The sequence below is a fragment of the Arvicanthis niloticus genome, chromosome 17 (genome assembly GCF_011762505.2).
Source record: "Arvicanthis niloticus isolate mArvNil1 chromosome 17, mArvNil1.pat.X, whole genome shotgun sequence".
Lineage (NCBI taxonomy): Eukaryota > Metazoa > Chordata > Mammalia > Rodentia > Muridae > Arvicanthis > Arvicanthis niloticus.
This window is the reverse complement of record NC_047674.1, coordinates 63,088,863-63,105,863: the sequence shown is the minus strand read 5'-3', so window position 1 is coordinate 63,105,863 and position 17,001 is coordinate 63,088,863. Positions and strand designations below refer to the sequence as shown.

General features: G+C 40.4%; 1 protein-coding gene across 2 annotated transcripts in view; it reads right to left on the bottom strand.

The window, feature by feature from the left end:
- Positions 1 to 17,001, bottom strand: part of St6gal2 (ST6 beta-galactoside alpha-2,6-sialyltransferase 2) — a 70,215-nt gene that overhangs the window by 27,116 nt on the left and 26,098 nt on the right. For both annotated transcript variants that reach the window (XM_076915408.1, XM_034521762.2), the window contains one exon: positions 4,922 to 5,905. In XM_076915408.1, coding sequence (XP_076771523.1) covers positions 4,922 to 5,840 — 919 coding nt within the window. In that variant the 5' untranslated portion in view covers positions 5,841 to 5,905. The remainder of the gene's footprint in view (positions 1 to 4,921; positions 5,906 to 17,001) is intronic.

The following is a 17,001-nucleotide window of genomic DNA, read 5'->3' as shown; positions in this document are numbered from 1 at the left end:
TTTCACTGCTTTCATTTTCCCAGGACATATGTCAAAATTGAAAAGAAAAAGATCTTGAGATATAAATAAAAAATGATTTTTACCTTGTAGAGAATGGGTCCTAAAAACCATAAATGAATCAGAGATTTGAAGTGATACAGACAAAACCATCAAGAAATCAAGAGTGAAGAGAGAGACATGAAGTAGTTCAGGGTCTTACTAGGGGATCAGAAGAATTTGGGCACAAGGCTGGGCAACAAGTGTGATACCAACTCCCCAACCATTTCTCCTAGGTAGCCATGTTGCCCAAAGCCATACTGCCCACCAATGTGGCACAGTCTCTGTGTCATAGTTTGATAAACATACTCAGTATCCTAAGCAATGTATATATTTCAAGTAAATTGGCCACAATTCCAATTAATAAAATGACCCTCATAAATCTTTAGACATTTAAATGCCTATTGCCCCAGGTGAGTGGTTCTCAACCTTCCTAATACTGCAACCCTTTAATATAGTTCCTCAGGTTATGGTGAATCCCAACCTTAAAATTATTTTCATTGCTACTTCATAACTGTAATTTTGCTTCTGTTATGATTTGTATCTGTGTTTTCTAATGGTATTTAGGTGACCCCTGTGAAACAGTTATTCACCTTCAAAGGAGTTGTGACCCACATGTGCCATAGATGGACCAGTACTTAGTATCCTGAAGTGTTACAAGGCAGAAGACAGTGAATGCCTTAGAAGTACTGGTATCAAGAGGCACATGGTCACTTGTGCAAAGGAGGCTGTGGTGGAGTCTGCTGATGGTGAAGGCATTCAATAAACAGAGCCAAAGGTCAACAAGCTGAAACCATCTGTCCCAGTCATAAGCATTTGGTAAACATACACTTGACTGCATAGTAACACATCTTCAGCAGTTAAGCTGTTCATTCATACTTAGAGGAAAAGGAGATCAGACAGGAAGCACAAGGTGAATGAAGTCAAGCTCCACTTCTAGAGAAGGCATTTCTGGGTCAGAGAAGAGCTATGCTGACTTTACAATAGAACCCATCAAGGAGCAGCCAGGCATGTCAGAAGTCCTGACACCAAGCCTCCATCAAGCCCTTTTCTCCTCCTGACTTGTGCTGAACAGAAAATAAAAATTAAATAGTCACAGCATGCAATTTCCAGACACCTGTCAATGGCCTGCAGAGATAGGACAAAACCATGAATTATCTCTATCAATTCCCATTGCATTCTTCCTCTCCTCTCTGGCTTGCCCATACCTCTTGACTTCTCTTATGCCCCAAAACCCAGGCTCACATGTGATGCCTCTAAAATCAAACTTCCACCCTTATGTTTCCTTGCCTCAGACATTGCTGTCCGTTCCTAGAAACCCATCTGCAGAATCCACACTCTGCCCATGGGACTTTAGATGCATGTGTCCTTGGTGATGCTGACTTTACAACAGCTAAAACACACAAAAATAGGGCTTTGTCTACAGCAAACAATCTCAGCTGGCACTGCTACTGCAATTAGTAACTGAAGTCTGGTTTTGAAAGCACAGAACTATCTATGCATTGCCCTCCTCTTCTTCCTCTTGGCTCCTGTACTCACTAAAGTTGTGCTAGTCTTACACCTGTGCCTTGGCCTGGAACAGCTTCTGCAGACTATCTTGACCTCCTCTCAGCTCACCAATAAGTAACCCACTGTGAGGTTAGGGTCCTGTTGTTATTTGTATACTGTTTGTCTACATATCTCCCTACATTTCTCCAATTCACAGGTCACTGGAATTGCCCATTCATGGTCTGGGGTCTCCACAGCATAATATAGAATTTGAAGTTTGTGACTTGCTTCAGAAATTACTTCGGGTTCTTCCCCTTTACTCTGCCAGCTACCTCCCATTTTCCACCTACATGACAGTGTCCAGTTGTTCAATAACACAAACCATCGTCTTCCACATCAGGACTGTGATGTCTCCTCTCGGGACACTGCTATTTTCAGGGGTGTGCTTCTACAGCCCTTCCAGGAATTGTCATTTGTTGTAGGGATGACAAAAAACTGTCTCATAACTCCAGGAAAAAAATGTTCCATGTTTCCAAAAAAGCTCAGGCTATATATACATGCAAAGTAAAGGCATTTGCCATCACTGTATTTTTCAAACCCCAAGCAACTGTTCCATAGATCTTGGTGTAACAGAATAGGGCCGCCAACAAAGGACCCAATGCCCACAAAATAAATACCTGGGGAAGATGAAAGGCTGGCCTCCTTCTGGAAAAACAAAGCAGGTGAGTTTAGATAAAGAGCCTTCCTGGAAGAGCTGAGAGGGTGGGCTACAATATAGGACTGCCTTGGACTGCTTTAAATTTTTCACCATGTAAATTTTGGCAGCCCCTCTGATCTTCACTTAGCTAATCCAGAGGGGGCAATTTGAGTTTAGCTCAAATATGCCCAACACTTCAAGGGTTTTGTTGTTGTTGCTGTTGTTGATGATGATGTTTTCTGAAAGCCATTGAAGCTCATGTAGGTTTGCAATGGTAATGTCAAGTAAGCAGGAAGAAGGCCAGCCCTTGATGTGTACAGTAATGGTCATGCCACACCAACTTACAGAGATGAACAAAAAAGCTTTTTGCTTAAACAAACTGAGCAATGCTATAGTTCTATGACTTAAAAATTCTAGGTATAAAATCTGAACCTATGTAAAATAAGACAGAACAAACCAACCAAGGTAGCAAATAAACAACCAAATCCTTAAGCCTGTTCTTTATTTGGGACATTACAATGCTAATCATGAAACCACTCCCTTGAATTAAATTTGGATACCAGAAATTAACAAACATATGTGGCCTTTCATGTTTCCCAGAAACATGGCTCTTGGTGACTTTCACAACCTCTTCCAAATTTTGAATAGAGTCTAAAAAGCTCTAGTCATGGAGCATTTATGAAGAAATAAAGGATAAAAAAATTCACTTTTGTATGCAAGAGTCATTTGAGTATTGTATATTTACCATGCAGAGGTGTTTAAAGCTAAACAAAACCAGAAGAAAGTTACTGCTTGCTTCAAAGCATAATACTTAAATTCCTCTTCTGAATTTTAATATTGGTCCTCAGAAATGAGAAAGAGCTGTGGTGTTATATCACCCTGGGGACCTGTAAACCCAGACTGCTCTTTCTTAATAAATTGCAGGCTGTTCTGCTCTAGGTTTTGCTACAGGCTTATGTGACACATGGATAGTGTTATTATGAGCTTGATGTAATGTCAGCATGGAGACACAGGGACCTCACACTACAAGTCCAGATTTGTTTTTATTGCCTTGGGTTTTTAACATTAAAAAAAAAATTATCCCACTTAATTTCATTCCCCAGAAGCAGAGGAACTGAAGCTGGGGTCTGGGTTCTCTGCAGGACACCATCACTCTTCAAGGACATAGAACTAAAAGATCTGCTTAGAAGAATGCAAGACAGTGAATTATTCACTTATATTGAGGGAGTAATGTCACCTGAATGTTACTTCCAGACTAGTGACTTAGGATCTACTACCATCTGCAGGGAGACTGTAGTAACTGATCTTTTGCATCTAGGCTTAAAGCTGAGACTATGTTTCAGCCACTTTGCAGTCAGTGCTTAGCAAAGAACCAGTTAGGGAGGGAGTAAATACAGGCTTGTGAAATAAATGAGTGATTTTAAGGGCCAAACTGCCTGCTTATGGACACAGCAATAGAATCGACCTGATCAGAAGGTTCCTAGAACAAGAGGTCTAAAACTACCAGAAAGAGAAGACCTGGAGGAGAGACAGGATAGAACAGTAGATATCTTCTCTGGCAAAGAAGGGTATGAAAATGAATACTGTCCACCAAGAACTTAGAATTCTGTTGGTGAGCCCAGGCCAGCCCATCTGTAGCAGGATATAAACTCCACTGTGGGAAATATACTTCAACCCTACTCTATGCCCTTCAACCAAGTTGACACTGTATGTCAGTCTGGCTATGTTATGAGGAGGCCTTGTTGTCACTCTGAAGGGATTCTTCCCCCTTTGGAAAACAGATTACTCTCCACATGGTACTGAATCTCGTGTTGAAGGCCCTAAGAAAATACACAGAGGTATCCCAAGGGGCTCTGCCTCAAGAATGTACTATAGAGGGACTGAAGAGAAGAGCAGAGGACCAGGGCTTGGTTCCCAGAACCCACACGACTGCTCACAACCTTAACTAAACCCAGGTCCAGGATATTTAGTGTCCTCTTCTAGCCCCCACTGACTCCAGGAGTACACATGACACACTGCACACTTACAGGTATTCCAGTAAGATGCTCAAACACATAAAATAATATTAAATCTTTAGAGGATTTTTCAAAAGAATGCATCATTAAAATTGTCTGACATTCCCCACCTGTTAGTATGTCCTACAGATCAGCCAAGTCCTTTAAATCTTTTTCTCCCTTTCCATATACTATTGAGCCACAGAGAAAGTAGGAAACCCATTCTCTCCAAACACGAGGTTTTGAGGACAGTATGACAGGGTAGATGGCAATCTCACTATGGTCATGTTACTCACCATCCTGGAGAAGGTCCTCACTGTATACATGGGCTGTGACCCAAATAAAGGTTAGGTTAAGAAAACAGTCCAGGACTACAGCTAAGGCTTTCTTAGGAACGGTTTTCAGTAGCAGCCAACGTCTCCTCAGCATCTTTAAACTTCAGTTTAGCACTTTGGAGTTTAGTACCATCATTATCGTTCTCTTTATGAGTGGCACCCCTAAAATCAACCTCCAGCATCCCTGACCTTAGCTTCCTCCCCCATATTCTTTCATTGCCGCTGACCCTGGTTGCTTCTGCTCAATTACATAGTCTTAGGACTATGGTTCCTAAGATGGATGAAGCTTGTCCAGCATAAAGGGCACAGCCCCAGACTGGAACTAGAAGTTCAGAGAGCTCAGAAAGGGACCACTGCCCCACAGGACCCACCGATTTCCTCCCCCAAAGAGGAGTTCAGGATGGCACCGGCAGACATGACAACTGCGCAGCTGCGCAGACCGCGCGGGTGCAACTGGCTCAGAGGCACACCTGGTACCAGAGGCCGCCAGCCCAGCCCCGAGAAGGGCGCCTCTTTGCCGTCCAATGTACGCACACGTACACGCCTGCGCATCTCGCACAGCAGCTCTGGCCCTGTACGCCGAGTCTCTCGCCGCCTCCGCCTGCGGAAGCGCACACCATGCTTGTTGAAGGACATGTAGTAGCGCATGGCTTTCTGCAGGCGTGGGTTCAACATCTTAGAGGACACGGTCCCCTTCCAGAGCCGGTACAGGAAAGCTCTGGACATGGAGGCAGACAGCATGTCGCTATCATAGGTTTCCTCAAGCAAGCTGGCTCGCCTTGAGTGGCGCAGCTTCTGCTTGGGCTGGGTAGGTCCTGACCGCCATGTCTCTCCTGGAGATGGCAGCCCCAGTGCACCCTGTCTGTGGTGGTACAACCCAGGCTGACCCGCAACAAAAAAGTAGCTGTCTTCCTCGGGATACAAAGCACTTTGCGATTTCCTCCCGACCTGGGATGTAAAAAATTCATCCCCAAAGCCATCTTGAGCCTGGTCCCATTTCTGTGGGTCCCCAGGCCAGCTGTGGAAGAGGTTCACAGGGTGGCCGTCCAGCAGCACTTTGCTTGCCTCCAAACTTCTGGGCAAGGAGGGCTCTTGTAAAGCCCCCATGATGACTCTCTGCTTGCCCTGTACAGGCAGGAGCCCACGGCTCTCCAGGAAGGAAAAGGAGCTGGGCATAGGAGCAGCAGGATTGCTGTTGGTGAAGTAGATGAAAATTGCCAAAAAGAGGAGCCCCCAAACAAATATTCCAAAGAGCATTCGTTGTCGCCATTGCTTCAAGTGTGGTTTCATTGCAGATCTTTGGGCTAGCACTTCACCTTGGGGTTGGTTCTAAAGCACTGCAAGGTGGACAAAACCTGAAAAAGACAGGAGCCTGATTAGCATAAAAAATCTGCTCAGACACTGCTGGGGCAGTATTTAATCAAATGTAGACTGAAGCGGGCATCAGAAAAACAGAATTCTCTTCTCCCCTACTTTCATTCTTGACTTCTGAAAGACCATCTCAGCAAAATCTTGAAAAAAAATAAATATTTCCCAAGAGACTATAGACATGTCTGCCATTTCTAGCCTGAACATTCTTGTGAGGATCTATTGCTGTACCTTCCCTTTGCATCTAACAGAATTCTATTTAGGTGAGGCAAAGTTGGAGAATAAAGTAGTTTGCCTGCTCATATCTGCTAGCAATCCATCAAAGCCTCAGTTCATATATATATTATAGGCATCAATGGTAGGCATTTCTAAATTCTTTATGATCTACCTGGAACATATCAGAAGTCCCCCACTGTTAATACTAAATAAAGCAATGCTGGGTGACTGTGGCTACAGGCAAACGGTGCAGGGTGCTTGTTAACTTCAGTGCCCTCAAGAATGGCCCTACCCTTCTGCAACAAAGACTGAACCACCAGAGTCACAAAGTAAACCAAGAGGATACAAGCGGTTATCCTGCTGAGCTTCCCATCCCTGTACTTAGCATTTGTCCTGAGTTATCTCTTGATCTTTTTATCTCTGAATATATCTGTTATATCCATTTCCAAATGAGGAAACAGGTCCACAGAGGTTAATCAATGTGCTCACAAACATGTATAGCAAGCAATATCATGTTCAAACCCATCATGACTCTGGGACTCACTAATCTTTGAAAGCATCTGCTCATACCTGTTTATATCTGCTCAAGGAAAGTTATATTTTCTAGATTTAGCTTGTCTGTCTGTGGTAAAGGATCGTTTTCACACAAATTGCCACTCACTGATGTACTTTTGTGTTTCCTTCGATACCAGAATGTCATGGCCATGCTAATTACTGTCAAAACTTCTCAGTGTTTACTCTTTACATGTTCACACATCTCACTAGAAAGTGTTAATAGACAGTTTCCTACAGTGTAATCTGGGACCATGATTTGAATGTCATTTTCTATGTTACTCAACTAACCTGTCCATTACAGGCACAGTCCATCACCACTTTGAGTTATAATATCCAACAAAATGGTTTAGGAGCCCTTTCTAGTATTTTGAGAATTAACTGGAAATCATAACACTACCCTCTGTACCAATTATTCTATTTCCACTAAAACTGTGGACATTGCAATTTTATTTGATCACTTGCTACCTATAGGTGGTGCAAGTGGGGTCCATATCAATAAGACTTCCCTCACTTCCGATACCAGCCTTGGGTGGAGTCACCAGGTCACGCTTCTGATGGTTCAGCTATCAAGCAAAAAGTTCTCACAATATCCACTAGGTTTTATACTTTTCTATAATGACTAACAAAACCAAGCAACATGTTATACTTAATTATTTTAGTTTTATATACATAATACCCACAAGGTGATAAATGGAGGGATATCAGTTCTGGTATACAAAAACTCAGTAGTCATAGAGCTATATTGAGCTTCACTGACAACATTTTACTGAGGTTGTATTATGTAGGTATTATTCTGTGAATTACCAACCTCAAGAGTACACTCAATCCACAGCTCTCCTTTTTTTTGTTGGAAGATAACACCGAGTTCTAAGAAAGAAATTTCACATCGTTAGCCGTTCTGAAGTCCCTAACCTAGAGCTTTGTAGGAGCTTGTGATAATGAGCATAGTCCTATCACAAGGAATATGAATATTTGAAACACAATTTCAGAAAGTATCCTATGACAAAGACTGAAGGTTCACAGGGTGAACAACCACAGAAAGGGCAAATTTGAAAGCCTGCCTTCCTGTTTCTAAATGGGAATGGTTTCTCTGCTCTGAACAGCAGTTTGAGTGTGTAACAGGAGAAAGATAACATCATTTCAGTATTAGCATGTGAGAACATTTTTTATAATCTACAGATAAAGGTGAGGTAAATGAGGTATGAGAATCAGGGGTATAATAAAATAGAAAAAAAATGCTTTGAGCTGTTGGGAAGAAGCCAGACATCTCTGGCCCCAAAAGCTATGTTCCACATGCTACATGAATTCATGTTGCCTTATAATTTAGTGGCTGCAGGAACCTGAGGCCAAAGAAGTCTGAGGGTGAACCTGCTGAATTGCACAGAATGATTCCCAAGATCAGAGCCAGGCTTCATTACATGAAAATGCCTCGTTTCTTGAAAAGGAGATGGGAAGCCTTTTCTGTTAAGGGAAATAACAGCTGGCACAGTTGGGAGGTGAAATAATGAGATGTCTGTGGACACTCAGAAGAAAAGGTCCTGCAGAGTACCCAAGGTCTTATCCCCATTTGTTCTTTCTTCCTGATGTGCTAGACTGGAGAAAAGTAAAGAATTCCCATGATCCTCAGAGCTCACAAAAAAGTAAAAATTCCCAGGCAAAGAACAGTAGTTGTGCATCGGGTAAGATGCACATAGCTCCTGACACATAGTAATTATGGAGGGGAGGAGGTTTGCTGCTTCCACTCATGATCAGGCTTCAACTTTGAATAATTCAAATCTTTGGTGTAACTTTGGTGGCTGCAAGCCTTCTGTTGCTAATTAAAAGACCATTCTCCAAAATAATTAAATCTCAAAGCTACTGGCAGGTCCTCTGCTAGCAAACACACAGAATTCCCTCTGTTTATTCCTGGTCTCCATCAGACACATTTTATAACAGATCTAGGTCATAAAGGTGAGGGGCATCAAAGTTAAAGAATTTGTCCCTCTTCATGTGGAAGGGAAGCTTTTGTTATGCAACAGAGAGCATCTTTCTCCTATTATAGTGCATCTGAACCATTATAATGACATCACTTAAACAAAATCATCTGTTGCACTCACTGCTATAAGTCATCATTAGCTGGTATGATATAAATGGTATCAGAGGTGGATGAGAGACCCCCAGATGCCAGTGGAAAGTACTCCCTAATCAGACCTTCATGTATATATTGTCAATGAGTGTTAAATGACTGAAACTGTCAAGTTCCTGCCAGGTTCTCCCTGAGAACAGCTATGACAAGATTATCAGCTTACTGGACCAGTGCGGCTTACTCTGCCCTCTACCGCCACTCTCAATTATTACCTAGCAGCAGAAAGGTTTTGATGCCCAGGGGACATTCTCTGTTATTGGCACTACCTCTGTCCTATTCCCACCCATTTTTCCACTTCTGTTTCTTGTCTGGACAAACTTGCAGAGAATTTCTATTTTATAGAGAGAATCTATCTATAACCCCTGGAAATTATTCTAATTGCTTTGCTCATGTAGAAAGCTTGGTGGGTTTCCTTAACTAATATACAGATCTCCCTTCCAAACAGAGAAAAAAAAAGAGTTCAGTTGTCTTCAGGATAATCATAATTAGACATAGGAATGTTTAAGTTCTTCAAATTATTCTAAAAGAAATCATACTTTACCAAAGACACTATTTATCACATGTTGTTAGATGAAATTATGAAATGTAAACAATTCTGCAAACTGCACTTTGGCATGGTGTTAGCCCAGCTAAGTTCCTGTTTTGTTTAAAGACAAAGAATTTAATTATAGTTAAACTCTTTCCTACTATAATGGAGTTGCACATGAGCTCTAAGATTGACAAGCTTTATCACCAAGTTTTGTTTGGATTCAGGTTTGATGTTGATAGTAGTGGTGGTTAATATACTTTTAATATGTTTTGTGTAACTCCATTGACCAGGTTTTCTGTGAGTCTCAAAAACACTCAGATTTTTATGTGTACCAAAGAATTGTCTGGACCAATTTCAAATTTAAGATTTAACTTGTGAGCTACAGAGGGACTTCCATATCTAAATGGTCTTATGACCTTTGTCTTTAAAATTAGTTCTTGTTACACCTGAGAAGGCATTCCATACACAGAGAGGAAGATAAAGTGCTCCAGCTAGAATTCATCTATTGCCTCCCAACCTCATATGCCCCTTTACACTTACTCCACTTTTTTTCCTTACTTCACTTTTGTAAAGGTAAGAAAGTATCTCGACAGCTAAATACAGAAAGCCGAGTCCCAGCCCATTTTTAAGCCATATTCAGATAAATAGAAGGGAAAAGTCAGCCAGGTCAGGGAGCATTGTGGCACGAACCCCCTTTTAATGAGTACATCAAATCTTTGTCTTTGGAAGGGTAGTCTCCCTTGACGGAGAGGCCTCTTCTCTGTGACAGGGTGGGGATATGAGTGAGTACAGATGCCAGGAAGGGATGACATACTCAAAAGATCTCATTTGGCAAAGGTGTAAGTTTTCATAATGGATGCCAAGGAAATTAATAAGCTACTTGGACAAGCTACAGTGGAGATGACTGCAAGCCTCCTATAGGTGGCAGCAACATCTTACTCAGTCTTAAACACTCAGGGAAAGTGGGATGGCCCATGGAACATTCTTAACCTGTATTTCTCAAATAAATGATTGGAACTAGTAAAATATAGCAAAGGCAGGAAAGCCTATGTTCCTGGATGTTTAATAGGATGATTCTGTCAGCATGTACTTCCTGGCATCCACATCAGTGTCTACCTTTGGTGACTGCACAAGGGATGGATACTCAGGTGGAACAGTCTCCAGATGGCCCCTACTTCAGTTTCTGTCCCACGCTTTGTCTCCATATTTGCTCCCATGAGTATTTTGTTACTCCTTCTAAGAAGGCCCAAAGCACCCACACTTTGGTTCCCACACTTCTCTTGTTCATGAGCTTCATGTGGTCTGTGAGTTGTATCTCCTTAGAGGTCTGCCAGAGCCTGAAATATACAGAGGCGGATGCTCACAGCTAATCATTGAACTGATCATGAGGTTCCCAATCGAGGAGTGAGAGAGAAGACTGAAGAGCTGAAAGGGTTTGCGGCCCCATGAAGAGAGCAACAGTACCAGCCAACCAGAGCTCCCAGGGTGTAAACGACCAGCCTGGGAGCAGATAGGGAGGGACCCATGGCTCCAGCTGTATATGTAGGGGAGGATGACAATGTCAGGCATAGGTGGTCGAGGAAGTCCTTGGTCCAGTGAAGGCTGGACGCCGCACTGTGGGAAAAACTGTGGGTGGGGAGGTTTGAGGGGGAAGCTGGGTGAGGGCATATCCTCATAGAAGCAGGAGGAGGGGGAATGGGATAGGGTGTTCCTGGGGGTGGGATGGGGAAAGGGGATTACATCTGAAATGTAAATAAAATATCCATTTAAAAAATTTTAAAAAATAGGATGATTCTGTTGGTACATGCCTCTCAGCCTACAAGGAGGGTCTGGGTGGCTCCAGGAATGCATACGATTAGGCGTTAGACAGTTAGGCCTTTTGCATGCCTAGTTCACTAAAGCCAACCTTGAAAACTTCAGTAAAGAGAAGGCCTAGAGATGGACACTGATGATCAGGGTGGAATAGTGGTGATTATCCTAAGCCTTGAAACACCTAGGCTTGTTCTTGCACCAGTATGTGTGCAGAGGACCCATAGCACAAGGATGGTAAAAATTTCGAATGGCTAGGGTGGGATGCTCTTACAAGATAAAGGCATACACATACATATATTTCTAGGTCAGTTATTGTTTACAGTACAATGTTTTTTTCAGACGAGTCAGGAAGATAGAAAAAGGTTTTAAAGGGAAATTTGCATATGTGAGTCTCTCAGGCAGCTTTCCATGGGGTAGGAGCAGGGGAAGAAAAAATTATTTCAGAAGACTATCATTGGTTGTATTGTATGAAAACGACACAAGCTGCCTAGTGTGAGGGTCTAGTCTCCTCCAGAAACAGCATTCAGGCTATGGGCACAATGTTTCTTTGTTTTATATTCATTAGCACTTAAATATTTACACCAATAATGGGCCAAGGCTTATAGCTGAAGCTATCAATTTGTTTCAGCATTATTTATTTATTTATTTATTTTACTTATTCACTTTACATCCCTCTCACTGACCCTCTCCCAGTCACCTCCTCCCACAATCCTTTTCACCCTTCCCTTTCTCCTCTAATGGGGTGAGGCCTCTGGGTATCCTCACACCCTAGCACATCAAGTCTTCCAGGCTAGGCACAGCCTCTCCCACGGAGGCCAGACAAAGCAGGCCAGCTAGAAGAACATATTCCATGTATAGGAATAACTTTTGGGATAGCCCCTGTTAAAGTTATTTGAAACCCACATTAAGACCACTTTGCACATCAAATACTTATGTGCTGGGAGGCCTAGGTCCAGCCTGTGTATGCTCTTTGGTTGGTGGTTCAGTCTCAGCCACAAGGGTCCAGGTTAGTTGACTCTGTTGGTCTTCTGTGAAGTTCCTATCTCTGTCAGGGCCTGTAACCCTCCCTCCTATTCTTCCATAAGGGTCTCTAAGCGCCATCCACGTTTTGGCTGTGAGTGTCTATATCTGTCTGAGTCACCTGCTTGATGGAGCTTTTCAGGGAACAGCAATGCTAGACTCCTGTCTGTAAGCATAACAGAGTATCATTAATAGTGTCAGAGATTGACAGCACTGGTGATTAACTGGAAAGAAGATATGAAATTGCAGGCCTGTTCTTGAGACTTGAAAGGTTTATGTAGACTCTTAAAATAGAATTGGGCTTGGACATAACATAGAGATGGCTAAAGTTGGCTCTTAAAAGAGAGTTCTGTACAAACATAGACTCCCATTTTTATCAAAAAGCAATGTTGTAACTTTAATTTTTTCAAAGTCTACTTTTAATGATGGTTCTTAAATACTTTAACCTCCCTTTTAGGCCACCATCCACCAGAGGTAGTAGGAAAAAAAAAGATATGGGAAAATGGACATATTTAGAAAGGTTCTTTGGAGCAACTCCCATCTGTGTTGTCTGGAAATCTGCAGTTCAGTTCACAGGTTAGTAGAGGCAGCTTATCTAACTCACAAATACTTCACAGATACATCACTAGTCTAGTTCAGCAGAGTGGAAATAGCAAACAGGAATCAGCAGCAGTGGCACTATCTAGTAGAGACAGCAAAACATCAGCCTGGGCTCAATTCAACAGGAGGGACCAGGAGGAAAGCCAGGAGAAGTTCTGGTTTGTGCCTTCCTTGGGGAATCAAAGATCAGTGAAGATATGAGACCCACATTTGTTTCACAGCTAGCTCTATAAGAAAGCCAAACTCAGCATCTGTTATTGTCTGTTGAGTCCTTTTTATATTCTCCAAACAAGTGTTCTTCACGGGTCTTGCTTCTACATGTGTTTTGCCTTAGCATGTGCATCTGTCTCAGCTGTCTGCCAATCAGTCTGAGTCTGTGAAAGAGGCAAGAAACTACAGCACACAACCAGAAGGTTTTTGGTGCATTTCTCTCCTGAAAAATGCGGCTCAACTATGCAATGTAAGGCAGACCAATACATTTGTGTCATTGGCGAAGAATACTTCATCATATGTACTTTCATGTGCTTGATTTAGCAGAATATCCTTTCTCCTGTGACTGCTTCAGTGCCATATCCCTTCACGAGTCTTAGTGTGTCCATTTCAGGAAAGCACTCCTTCACATGTTTGCCCTAGCAAACCACCATTAGAAGATTCCAAAGAATCCTTAGTTTGGGTAAAACCTAGGAGTTAGTTACCACTACATAAAATCAAATGTGGTGACTCACACCTGTCAATTCTAGTACTTGGCAGGAGTTGCCATGGGAATAGGAAGTTCAAGATCATACTCCCCTGGATACTTGGTATGTTTGTTCAAGGCAAACCTGAAAAAAATCAACCAACCAGCTAACAAAAAATTAAAACCACACAAAATCAAAAACAAGAGCAAAGGCAAACTAGGGTTGACTAGAAATCTTTGTGTTAAGAAGAGTGTTACCTTTCAACACAATACTAGACTCTTAGTTTCTACACTGAATCTAAGTCCATGGCTATGCTTATATACCATTGCCTTATGAAGTGAATGAATGAAGTGACATTACTCAGCAGAGCCTGATTCACATCAAGAACCCAGTTGCTTTCTTTAAAATGTAGATTTCATATTTGTAATGTAGAATTTATATTACAAATGGAAAGAGTGGCATAAAAACTTTGGGTTATACTCTTTTTGGGTTTGGGTTCCTTGTGTTCACTTGAGCTAGGGATTTCCATTGCCTTAAGTGAAACTATGTTGAGGTATCCTTGGTAAGACAAATATTAATACCTGACTACAGCTTACAAGCACTAAATAAATCTCTACATAAAAAACCCATGCTTCAGTCATAAATGTAAAATAGCCCTAGAAGAACTGATATGCATCTTCAAATGGATTCGGGGCACTAATCAGCTTATTATAGCTCATTCTGCTATAATTCAGCAAATATTTATTAAATTGAAGGTAAGGGTGACTTCGTGTTACATTGTGCTCTGCCCTTGGAGAACTGACTTTGTAGCAAAACAAAACAAAACAAAAACAAACAAACAAAAAAAAAGGGTAAGAAGGAAGAATCCTTCAGAGTCAAAGCCCCAAATCTTTCTTGAATAGAAAATTAAGTTTCTTACAAGAACCAAAGAAAGAGAGTTTCAAGGAACTTGTAGAAGACTTCAGAGGCTCCATGTGAAATTTGCTTCTCTTTCTGAAAGGATTTGTTTATAAAGATGTAAACAAAAAGTAAAAATAGAAGAAAAGTTAAATGTCTTAGTGCTATCTTATGAGCAAATGTCAAATATGACCTCAGAGGATATCAGAGGCTAGAAAAGCAAACACACAGACTGGCCATTTATGTAACAGTGTAAAACACATCATAGAATTCCATAGACTAAACACCTCTAAGCAAAGTAAAAAATTTTAATGAGTAAGATGGAAGGGGTATATGTGCACCATGCAGAAACACTTCAGGATCCAAAGAAGAAAAATATTGCTGTCATTAAATATGAGTACATAAACTCCTTTATTGGAATCTTTTTTTCCTCACATATATAGTAGTCAATAATTTTAAATAATAAAAACAATCATAAATTTTATAAAATTGAGACAGAGGTATCATTAATTGCAATTACATTCATGAATCTATTTCCAAAGCACTTTAAGTAACAATTACTGCTAAGAGAGTAACACAAAGCGGAAAATTTGTTCAGGTTTAGTCAAAACTTTACTGAGACAATATTATCGGTGAAGAAGAGACAAATTGTGTAATATACTGGCCTATGATAGTGAAGAGGGGACAGCAAAATGTCTCAGTGGTTAAAGGTGATTGCCACCAAGAATGCTGACCTGATTTGAACCCTGGGACCAACAGGATGGATAAAGACACCCAAACCGCCCAAACTGTCCTTTCTCTCACACACACCTCCATCCAAATAAATGTGATTTTCTTAAGTAAGTGATGAGCACAGGGATTACACTTGAACAGGCTTCAGGTCCACAGCTCTCACAGCCACATGGACTTGGGTGAGTGTGCCCATTAAGCTTTATTTTAGTATACGAAATGAAGAGAGTCTCAGCCCCATGGAGTTACAGTTTCTTCACTTTTATTTTCACTTTCTCAATTTTCCCATAATAATTATATATGTACTCACGAGGCAAAGTTTGATATTTCAGTACACTGCATTTATCAGCGTATGGTAATCATAAATTTTATCTCTTATCATCTCTTTCCTTGAAACTTTTACCTCCCTTCTTCTAGTTTGTTCTTTATAATATAGTAAGTAACTTTTAAAAACAATCATTTTGCTATGCTAACATATCTATGTGCACAGTACTGTTGCTGCTTACTTTCCCAAAATGATTGATGTTTAAGGGGTGGTTATTACTTATTTGACTATCACTACATTGTCACACTGATCCTACCCTTTGTATTTTTTTTAAGACATTATTCTACTCTCAGAGGAGTTTTGGGAAATAACCTGGTAACTTGAGAAGCTGTCTGAAATAGAAAAATCACAACTCAATCCTATAATCTGGTCTGTCTTGAACATTATGAATATATACATCAAAAGAGAAAGAGTGCCTTAAATTAAATAAATGACCTAACCAGAGGTGCATTAAATCCCAATGTAAAATCAGAAACATGATAAATTAAGGCAACAACTTAATCTGAGTGAATATAATAAAACCTCAGAAAAAAAGAATGATTATAAAATATTCAAAGAAATCAAACAGTACAAAAATAAACTCCAGAATAAATTCCAACACAAATAAACATATGAATTAAATAAGGAATTCAATACTGTACAAGAAAATAGAATTCAATAAAAAGAACAAAAAAAAAAAAGCAAACTTGAAATACTGGAAATGAAAACTTCAATAATATCAACTAAAAATGCACCTCCAAAGTCTTCACAGAATAATACAGAAAGGGTTCCAAATATGAAGCATTAAAAATAGAAAATGAATTAGAGCATTTAGTCAATGATAAATAAGGATTAATAAAACAATAAGGAAGCACTGAAGATCTACAAAATAGGATGGGAAGAGCATATCTATGTATCATGGGCAGAGAAAAAGAGAGACATCATGCCAAAGTCAGAGAAAACTATTTCAAAAAAACATAGCAGAAAATTTCCCAAATATAGGGAAAGATACCCACTCAAGTACAGATATGATTAAAGTGACAAGCAGGAAAAAACAGAAAAAATATTTTATAGTTAAAAATATTAAATATACAGAACAAAAAATTATATTTAATCTACAAGAGAGGAACAAGTAGCATGTAAAGGCAGGCACCCGATTTTTCTAATGAAACTTAAAAACCCAGAAGGACTAGTTTTCTGAAAGAAAGATATAATAACCATCAAGTAATCTTCACAGAAGATGCTTTAAAGATTCCCTCAGAATGATGCAATAAGGAGGAACAATAGTTCCACGGCAGAACAATAGTGAAGCAAATGAGGAATGATAAAATGCCAAAGATTAAAAATAACTAGTGACAGAAATTAATTGTGACTTCAACACCTCAAGCTGACCAATTGATAGGTCATTTTGACAAAAAAATAAACAGAGAAATATCTGAGTTAAGTTGTATCAAAAATCAAATGGATCTAATAGACATCCCTAGGACACTATACACAGTGCGAAACACACCTTCTTCACAGCCACCTTCAGAATTTCTCTGAAATTGTACATATAATATGACACAAAGCAAGTCTTAACAAATACAAGAAAATTGTATATTATTTGACCAGAGTAGAAT